The following is a 9509-nucleotide window of genomic DNA, read 5'->3' as shown; positions in this document are numbered from 1 at the left end:
TAAATGACTGCAGAGACCTTGATGGGAAGCAGAGAGGGTCTTTACTGAAGAGCTTGGGGGTCGGCGAGCCTCTCCCCTTCCTCCAACTCCCCCTTCCCAAGCTAAGGCAGCAGGGGCCTTTATGCTCCCAGAAAGCTGAGTGATCTCCCAACCCTCCCAGCACGCTTTGCGAGGTGCTGGCACCTCTGGGACACCCCTCCTTTCCCCTTCCCGGGAGGTCTCAGGAGGTGCAGGTGTGGCTCAGCAGAGGGTGAAGCGTCGCGCGCTGATGTTCATGCGCGTGAGGCCGAGGTGCCGCAGCGGCGGGGCCAAGGCAAGGCCGGCCCCCGGCTCCAGCTCCAGGTCCAGCTCGGCCTCGTCCAGCAGCTCTTGGTGCAGGTGACAGGCTTGGTCCACCTTCAGCCGGTGCAGCTGGGCCCGCAGCCGAAGCAGCTGTCCTGCCAGCTGCCGGTCCTGAGCCTGCATCTCCCGCTGCGGCCGAGAGGGGGCGTGAGACTGCTGGCCTGGTCTTCAGCCACTTTCGTCATTCTTCCCTTCCTGTCAACACCCTGGGTTTTCGCACAGGCTGTGGCCTCCCCACCCCCTCTCGCCTCAGCTTGATCCCTCCCCGTCTCTCAGATCTTGCTCTAAAACTAAGTTAAGGAGAGATTGTTAAACAAATACAGGTGCCTGGGGCCCCACCCCAGGGCAACTAAGCGGAATCTCCAATTTGGAGCCTGGACATCTTTCTGTTCGCACATATTGGGTTATGAGCCACCTATGTAATGCTCGCCTCCTCAGATTCTGCCTACGGTGTGGTCAATGCCTCCCTTTGTCCTTCACTGCATCTTTGAGGTATAGCAATTCCCAGAGTGGGGGAGGCCATACCTTCCCCACCTATAACTGGTGCCAGGGCTCTGTCCCCAGAGCCACAGGAGTAGTCGGTAGAAGATAGATTGGATGGAATCCTGCTTTGGCAAGGCTCCCTGGATAAAACATTGGACAAGTCCACTCATGGCTCCTCAGCCCCAGGACAAAGCAACAGGAGCAGGCAGTTGCTGGAGTTGAGGTCCATTCTCAACCCCTCCCCACACCCATTGTTCTTGGGTCCTAAGGATGACTGGCCCTTAGGCCCTCTGCAAGACCGCCCACCCCACCTGACTCACCAGCTCCTGTCTGAGCCAATCTAGGGCAGAGTCCATTGAGTCGAAGCCGCAGAGGGTCCCAGGGCCCCCCAGTGCGGGTCTGGGTTGGGTCCTGTGCCAGGCCTGGCTCTGCACCCGGGCTGTCCACTCCAGATATGAGGGCCGTCGTGTCTGCAGCTGTAGCTTGGCCGTCAGTGCCTTCACGGAGTCCAGGCTCTCTCCCTCCTCATCCTCTTCATTTTCTTCACCTACTGGCTGGAATTTCAGTGGCCCCAGGGACATGGTGGATTTGGGGTGAGTGACAGGGCAAGGCTGCAGCTCTGGGAATTTGGGAAAGGGTGGCAGTATTGCTGGGGAGAGGTGGCAGGAGCTGAAGGTGATGGAACTGTGCCAGGGAATGTGTGACGGTGAGTGTTCAAGGTGGGTCTGGTCTCTCTGAGTGTGTCAGGCTGGGTGAATAGAGGGGTATGGGAGGCTAAGTGTGCAAGGGCTGGGATTTTCCTGGCCTGCTAACCCAGGAGCCACGTGATGCTCATCCGGGTGGGGGCAGGAGGAGCCCTGTTCCTCCAGCCCCTTGGATGAATTTTATTGTCTTTGCCCAGAAGGAGACACCCAGTTCCCAGAACGGAAGTTGCTCCAGGATGAGAAAAGCATCATCCACACTAGAGTCTTGGCCTTCTTCCCAAGACCCAAGTTAAGGGGTGGGGATTGGACAGAGGCTGGTGAGCTGTTCCCCCTCGCCATCCTCACTCATGACACTGGCCTTGTAGCAAAGGAACAGTGTCCAGAACCCTGGCCGGGGAGTCAGGAGATCTGGGTTCTGGTGCTGGCTCTGTGAGACTTTGGACAAGTCACCGACTCTCTATTGGGACAGATCAATGATTGATTTCAAGCTATACTTTAAGGAACTTTAGGTTCCCTTGGAAACCCCTTAAGGACTGTATATGGGATCAAGGCAGAGCCATAGAAGGGCTCCTAAACCCTCTCTCTTCCTGTCCCTCCCAGGGCTTCAACCAGAGCTGTTCCCTTTTTAAAATTTTGTTTTGAAATATACACACAGAAAAACTCACATATCATAAATACATGCCTTGCTGAATTCTCCCACACTGAATGCACTTATGTACCCAGCACCCAGATAAAGCAAGAGTGTTACCAGCATCCAGGAAGTGCTCCTGGCCTGTCACTACTCTCCTGAGGGTAATGTTACCATAATTTCTGACAGCAAGGATTAGTTTTGCCTTTTTGTGTACTTTCCAATGGTTCTCACACTTTAGTGTGCATGGGAATCTCCTGAAAGCTTGTTAAAAGAGACATATGGGGCGGGGCCTGATAATTTGCATTTCTAACGAATTCCCATCCCAGCTGGTGTGGAATTTTACAATTTGTATTCTTTTATGTCTCGTTCCTTTCACAGATTATTCCGATTTTATGTTTATGTTATGGGTGTCCCCCTATGATTTATTTTCTTTGTGTGTGTGTTTAATGAAATGTGTGTGTGTGTGTGTGTGTGTGTGTGTTGAAAGAAGGGTTTTGTGTGTGTGTGTGTGTGTGTGTGTGTGTGTGTGTGTGCCTGGACTCTAGACGTGTGGAACCTAATGGACCAAAAGGCCCTTTGAAGGCAAGAATCTGTCTTATTCTTCTTAGTAATCAGCACTTAACAGAGTGTAGGCATCATTTACGAAATGAAAGAATAATTGGATGGATGGAGAGATGGATGGATGGGTCCACCAGTAAATCCTTTAAACTCTTGTAATTTATCAGCTTAAGTGTGTGTCTCTTGCTAGACTGAAAATCCTAATGAACAGAACCTTCTCCAGTCATCCTTGGGTCCTCTCACTAAATACAGGGCCCAGTTCAGTGTACAGGCAATTCATATTTGGTGGAAGGATGGAGTGATCCGTGTTGAGGCTTCGGAGGGCAAGACTAAACCAGAAGTGGCCCCCATAGAGGGCGCCCACAGGCAGCGACTTCCAGCTGTGGTGGGGGAGGGGCACCAGCTACACAGCTGCTTGCATTTAAGGTGGACTAAGGGATTTCCCCCACCCAGCCTCAGATGTAGAGGGAGGAAGTAGACAGTTCCCGGTTTCACACCCACACTTTCCAACCCCTTCCACCAGGGTACAAGAAATGGTATTTTTCTTTCTTTTTTAAATCAGCGAGAGTGGCAGCACCTGAGTTTTAAAAAAACAAAATTGTTAAGTGCCACCTGCGACCAAGACACGAGGTAACGGGCTGTAAGCAAGACTATTCTCCCCATTTCACAGATGATGAAATTGAGGTTTCCTTAACAGGTTCTGGCCGGGTTCCTCGCTAAGAGGTGCTGGCAGTAGGAGGGGGAAATTCCTGTGAAACTGTTCGATCCCTTCCTCCAAGGGGCCTCCTTAACAGCTGTCCTGCCGGCGTCGCCAGCTGCCCAGCTAGTTCCTGTCCCTTTCGGAGCCCGCGCTCGCCCCGCCTGACGCTCCTGGAGTCTTTCTGCTGGGCCCTAGGCCCACCCTAGGCGGAATGGAGTTCTCGGACCTGATTCGTAGCGGCCGGGCCCAAGCCAAGCTCCTGAGGGGTCCGGAGGCACCCCCACTGCACGGCACGCTATGCCTCACCGGCCACCACCTGCTGCTGTCGCCAGGGCCCCAGGCGACTTCAGAGCTGTGGCTGCTGCTGTTGCGTAGCGTAGACTCTATCGAGAAGCGGTGAGACGTGGCGGGGGCGTCCCCGTAGTCGGGGAGTTTGCGGCTCCGGGAGGAGAGGGGGGAGGGCAAGAGCAGTTGGAGCCCTTGCACCCTTGCATTACGTCCAGTCCTAAGAAACTCATTTCTCCTCCCCTGGTGACGGGCGGGTGACACTCAACCTAAGCCCGTCCATCCCCAGGGTCGCGAGTGACTCCGGCACCATCACGTTGCGCTGTAAGGACCTCCGAGTGCTGCAGCTGGAAATAGAGGGCGTGGAAGCGTCGCTGGACATCGCCCGGTCCATCGAGGTACACAAGCAGTGCACCCGAGGCCCCTAAACTACCCCTACTCCGTAACGAGAGGAGTAAACGGGGGCTACTGCGCAAGGGGACTCGGCGTCCAGTGTTACCCTGGAACGTAGCCAATGGTAAGGGACGCAGGGTGGTCTGGAGTAAGTGCAGAGGAGGCAGCTGAGGGGCGAAAGGGGCTGGGAGGGTGCGGGCGAGATGATTCCGACTTTGCCCAGATCGCCCAACTTCCTTCCCCAGGCGCTGTCCTCCTTGGAATCGGTCATCACTTCCTTTCCGTTCTTCTACCGTCCCAAGGGCTTGAGATTGGGCGACGCCTGGCACTTCCACCCACCCGAACGCTACTACAAGCGAGTAGCTCGCGAGGTGGGTGCGGTCCTGGGGGCCCACGGTTGTGCGAGCGCCGCGCCTGGAAGGGGCGTGGGGTCCGGACACTCACTGGGTGCCCTACACCTGGCCTTCGCCTCTCCCTGGGCCGCAGACCAACGCTTGGCGGCTGAGCGAGGTGAACGAGGACTTCAGCGTGTGCCCCAGTTACCCCCGCGCGGTGATCGTGCCTCGCTCTGTGGACGATGGTGCCCTGGCGCGCAGCGCCCGCTTCCGCCAGGGAGGCCGCTTCCCTGTGCTCAGCTACCACCACGCGCCCAGCGGAACCGTGAGCCCGCCCCTCCCCAGACTCTGCCTCTTGGACCAACTGCGGCCCTTCTTGGCCCTTTTCTGCACCGGTCCGGCCAATTCGCAGCGCGGCTGCCGCCCGCCGGCACCAACCCTTTTTGGCCGCGCGGGGTCCTGCCTCCAACAGGCCCCGCCCCCTCCGGCCTTCCTTGACTCTGACCCCGCCCCTCTCCCCAGTTTCGGAGTCTCGCCAACCCCGGGCCCCGCCCCCGGCCGGTCGGGCCCCCTGAGCTTAGTCCCTTCTTTGTCAATCCTGGACTCGTCCACGGCCTACTCTTCGGGTCCCTTTCCCCTCTGACTACAACACACCCAAGGCCGGGCCCGGCGCCCGGCCAGTTCTGCCACTAAGGCCCTAGGCTCCGGCCTGCCCCTGCCAGCTTTAGACCTGCCCTAGTGTGTAGACCCTCCCTCGGGGCTCCGGGAGAGGAGTCCCCAAGCCAAGGCTGGGTGGCTACGGCTTCCGGAGCGCAGTCCCGGTCCGCAGGTGCTGGTACGTTCCAGCCAGCCCCTGACTGGTCCCCAGAAAAGGCGCTGCGCTGAGGACGAGGAGCTGCTGCGAGCTGTGCTGGCGGGGGCTCGCCCTGGGGCCCGGGGCTTCATCTTGGACACGCGCTCGTCTCAGGCCGCCAAACAGGCCCGCATGACTGGCGGCGGGACCGAGGCCAAAGCCGCCTACCCTGGCTGGAAAAGGCTGCACCGGCCGCTGGAGAGGTGAAGGGTCTTCGTCCTCTCCTAGGCGGTCTCCTACAGGACTCTCCATGAACGTGTGCGGGGGGGGGGGGGGCAGTAGGAGTAGGGGGGTGTCTTCCAGTAACCTTAGGAATTGTCAGGCATTTCCGGGTAGCCATCCCACCAGGTGGGCATCCCCACTTGAACACCCCCACTGACAGATCTCATTTCTCTCCAGGCACCCCAACTCTGCCTGGAAAAGAAAAAGCCTCTCTCCATTAAACTGACTTCCAGGAGCAACTACACTACACAGACGCGCGCGCGCGCACACACACGCGCGCGCGCACACACACACACACACACACCCCTCCCCATTGGTCCCAGCCCTGCCCTGAGTGCTGGACCTGCACACCTGTAACTATTACCTGGGTCTCCAGGTGCTGGTAGTACCGAGAGGAGGTCCTAAGGGAGTTATTGTGCTTTGAGGAAGCTCCCCTGTCCAGAATACAAACCCGTTTATTCCTTTATTCAGCCAGTGTTGATTGAGCACCAGAGACTGAGATGGTGGCCAGCCCAGACGTGGCTGAGAGATCCGCAGTAAATTGGCAGTTAGGATTCAGTGTGATAAGCAGCAGCATAGAGCAGGCGCCCCTCTCTTGTGTGTGGGTAGTGCAAAGAAAGCATCCCTTTTACCTGACACCAGAAAGGAGTTAGCCGGAGAGCAGGACACTGCAAGTGGACAGAACTGCAGAGTTCCTGGCCATTTGCCCTGCTTGGGGAGCTGCAAGTATGTCAGTCTGGTGGGAGTATAGAGTGTGAGGTAGAGTGTATAGAGAGATGGGGCTAAAGGGGTGACAGCGACCAGAGAAAAGGTCTTGAATGCCACGATTATGAGCTTAGACTTTATCCTAAAGGCAGAGGGGAGCCATTGAAGGCTTTTAAACAGGGCTGGAAAAATCTCCATTAGATTTTCTGATGGGAGGTCACATTGGTGATCTTGAGCAGAGCAGTTTCTGGGAAGTAGGGGCAGATACCAGAATCCTAAGAGTATTGTGTTTCTCTTGTCAGACGGGGACTCCCCAGGGAGTACTGTGTTGCTCCCATCAAATTGGGCGTTTCCCATGGCATTGTTTCCGACAGAGTTGTGTGACCTTTCCCCAGGTACCCCCCCCCCCCAACAGACTAGGTCTCCCCCAAGGGGTCTTGGGTCTCCTCCATCAGATTGGGGAATCCCCAAAGATACTGAATCATTCCCATCAGATTAAGTGAGCTCCCCAAAGGGTCCTGTGTCCCTCTTGTCGAATGGGCTCCTCTGAGAGTTCTTTGTCTCCCTCATTGGTCTGGAGCACTGGCTCCCAGGCTGTGCTCACCAGAGCTTGGGCTGGAGATGGGATGACCAGATTCCCACTTGTGCAGGGGACAGCCCCTACAGGAGAGCTTCGTGCGCCTGGTGGAGGCCTGTGGGGACCTGCAGCAGAGCACGGATAGCTGGCTCCGTCGACTAGAAGGCTGCTGCTGGCTGGCACATGTGAAAGAGGCACTGAGCACCGCCTGCCTAGCAGCCCAGGGCATGGAGAGGTAAGGCCCCACCCTACGAGGCAGAGAACAGGGCGGACGGGCAGGGCTCTCAACCCCTGGGCACACAACCACGTCTCAGTAAGCACATACAGTCTAGAAATGGGCCCATTCGATTCCTGGCCCGGCCACCCCAGGCAGGGAGGGACTGGCCAGTTAATAAGTCCTGGCCCACAGGGAAGGGGCCTGCATCTTGGTGCATGGGGCTGAAGGCACAGATAGCACCCTGCTTGTGACTTCGCTGGCCCAGCTCATCCTGGACCCTGTGAGCCGGACCATGGCTGGATTCCAGGAACTGGTGGAGCGGGAGTGGATCCAGGTAAGTGGCCACTCAGCCCCAGCCCAGCCCCTCTATCCAGAAACCCTGTTTCCTTGTGCCCATGGCTCTACCCCTTTCCCAGGCTGGCCACCCCTTCCAGCTGCGCTGTGCCCACTCGGCCTTCTCCCATGCCCGTCCCAAGCACGAGGCACCCACCTTTCTCCTCTTCCTGGACTGCGTGTGGCAGCTGGGCCGCCAGTTCCCGCTGTCGCTGGAGTTTGGGGAGGGGCTGCTGTTGGCTCTGTTTGAGCACGCGTATGCCTCCCCTTTTGGCACCTTCCTCTGCAACAGCGAAAAGGAGAGGTGAGCTAAGGGGGTGTCAAGGTGAGTCAGGGGCCAGGCACAGGATGGGGTCAGACACCTGCTGTGTCAGCACCTATGTCCCTGGAAGGCATCTTTGCCTTTTGAATGAGTTTCTCTTTGGGGAAAACTCTGGAGTGTTTTCTCCTCCCCTGCCTCCAAACCCCATGCTTTCCCCTAATTTCTGCAAACGCAGATTTGAATGGGTCCAAGGACAATCCTACAGACCTACCTACTGTGTCCAGAACCAAGGGCACGTGCACCCCTAGCTTAAAAACAAGGACCGATGGGGAGAGTTGCTGCAAAATAAATCATTTCTGGGGCTCCCTACCACTTGCAGGGTCGATTCTAGTGAAGCAATGGTGTAGAGGTTGAAAACGGAGTCAAATTGTTTGGGCTTAACTTCCAGCTCCACCACTCACCTGTTGGGGCATCCTAGGAAACCTGTCTCAGTTTCTATCCATCTGTAGCAAGGAGAGGATTCTAACGGCAGCCACAATCTCTGCGGAGCAGGGCTGTGTGCAGATTAGTGGAGTTAAGGCATGGGGAGTGCTTAGCACAGTGCCTGGCACACAAGCAGTGGTTGTTCTTACTATTTGGTTGGCTCGTTGCATGTGCTCCCAAGACCCCCCCAGAGCCATCTCTCATCGGTCTGAGATGAGACTGTTCTCTTTAGTTGCCTGGGTCCCCATCCCCCATGTTGTTTTCGCTGACTCCACTACTGGGTCATCCAGGTTAGAAATGGTTATCTTTGTGTAACTCCCTCTCCCCCGTCCTTCATATACAGCTTTTCTCCTAAAACTTTCTTACTTGGTCCTTTCCTGTCAAAGACCCCTCCTGCTAACCCCAACCCAGACTCTCCTTCCCACGTGGGCTATTGGGACAGCCGTCTCACTGCTGTAGTTCCCGTCACCAGCTTAAAAAAACTCGCCAACATTCACTTGGGCCTGTTCCCACTTTCTTGCTCTTGGCCCCAGTCTCCCCTCCTGAGTATTTCCACGTTTTTGTGCACCTGGTGAACTTCTGCAGACAGACCCAGCCCAAGTGGCACATTCTCATGAGCCTCCCTGATACTTCCAGGCAGAACTAAGTGGAACCCCTGAACAACTAGGACTTTGTTTTGTTCTACTTTATTCTAGTGCCAGTACATGTATCTGACTGGCAAGAACAGGTGCAGAAAAAAGGAGAGGTTATCACTGCCCCAGGATGGCTGGCACCCTACTAACCAGGGTCCCCAACCCAGAATCCCAGAAGGCATAGCTTGAGTCTGGAAACTCACTTCCTACAGATGCCTTTGTGAAGTGAGGACTCGAACACACTCCTTGTGGTCTGGGCTCAACCAGCCAAAAGAGCAACGGAAACTCCGGAACCCGCTCTACGCCCCCAATCCCTTGGCCATCTGGCCCTCCGTGGAGCTCCAGAGCCTGCGACTCTGGCAAGGTGACCCCCTACCCCAACTTCTTCCCTGGGGAGCTAGCTAACCCCTCTGCTCAGCTTCCTTATCTGTCCTCCTCCTCCTCAGGCCTATTTCTGCGCTGGATCCGCCCACCTGAACCTTCAGAGGTAGCATGGGAGAAGGTGTGGCAAATAGTGACAGATAAGGAGAAGACCAAGCTCTCTCAGCCAACAGTTTCAGCCTCTGAGCCCCAACTTTAAGGGCTGGCTCCTTGGATAGTGGCTGAGACGTTCCTGAGACCTCTCCAGGTCCCTCAGTACCTTTGGGCCTTGGATGACGGTGCCTGCAACCCAGCCTAGCCCTTAATACCGAAGCTCCAGGTTTGAAGTGTCCGTAGTGTGGGGGAGAAGGTCCAAATAATAAAGATATCTATGACTGGTATCAGCTCCCTGGGTGTCACTGAGAAGGGAAAAT

General features: G+C 56.4%; 2 protein-coding genes across 3 annotated transcripts; one reads left to right on the top strand and one right to left on the bottom strand.

The window, feature by feature from the left end:
* Positions 1–22: 22 nt before the first annotated feature.
* FAM167B (family with sequence similarity 167 member B) lies at positions 23–3569 on the bottom strand. The gene is made up of 2 exons (XM_043574396.1): positions 1146–3569; positions 23–471 (listed from the first exon to the last, which is right to left on the bottom strand). Exons 1-2 carry the CDS (start codon positions 1404–1406, stop codon positions 241–243), a joined length of 492 nt encoding a protein of 163 aa, XP_043430331.1. The 5' UTR covers positions 1407–3569; the 3' UTR covers positions 23–240.
* On the top strand, positions 3195–9476 carry LOC122480229 (myotubularin-related protein 9-like). Of its 2 annotated transcripts, none has more exons than XM_043574391.1 (10): positions 3195–3814; positions 3993–4101; positions 4342–4467; positions 4583–4756; positions 5261–5487; positions 6862–7023; positions 7198–7339; positions 7422–7642; positions 8928–9079; positions 9162–9476. In XM_043574391.1, exons 1-10 carry the CDS (start codon positions 3630–3632, stop codon positions 9293–9295), a joined length of 1632 nt encoding a protein of 543 aa, XP_043430326.1. In that variant the 5' UTR covers positions 3195–3629; the 3' UTR covers positions 9296–9476. The 2 variants fall into 2 exon arrangements, with proteins under 2 accessions (XP_043430326.1, XP_043430327.1); XM_043574392.1 differs by having other exon boundaries at positions 3567–3814; positions 9134–9476.
* Positions 9477–9509: the final 33 nt, after the last annotated feature.

Source organism: Prionailurus bengalensis, chromosome C1 (assembly GCF_016509475.1).
Source record: "Prionailurus bengalensis isolate Pbe53 chromosome C1, Fcat_Pben_1.1_paternal_pri, whole genome shotgun sequence".
NCBI classification, from domain to species: Eukaryota; Metazoa; Chordata; class Mammalia; order Carnivora; family Felidae; genus Prionailurus; species Prionailurus bengalensis.
Note: the sequence above shows the minus strand (reverse complement) of the source record. Positions and strands in the feature narration are given on the sequence as shown.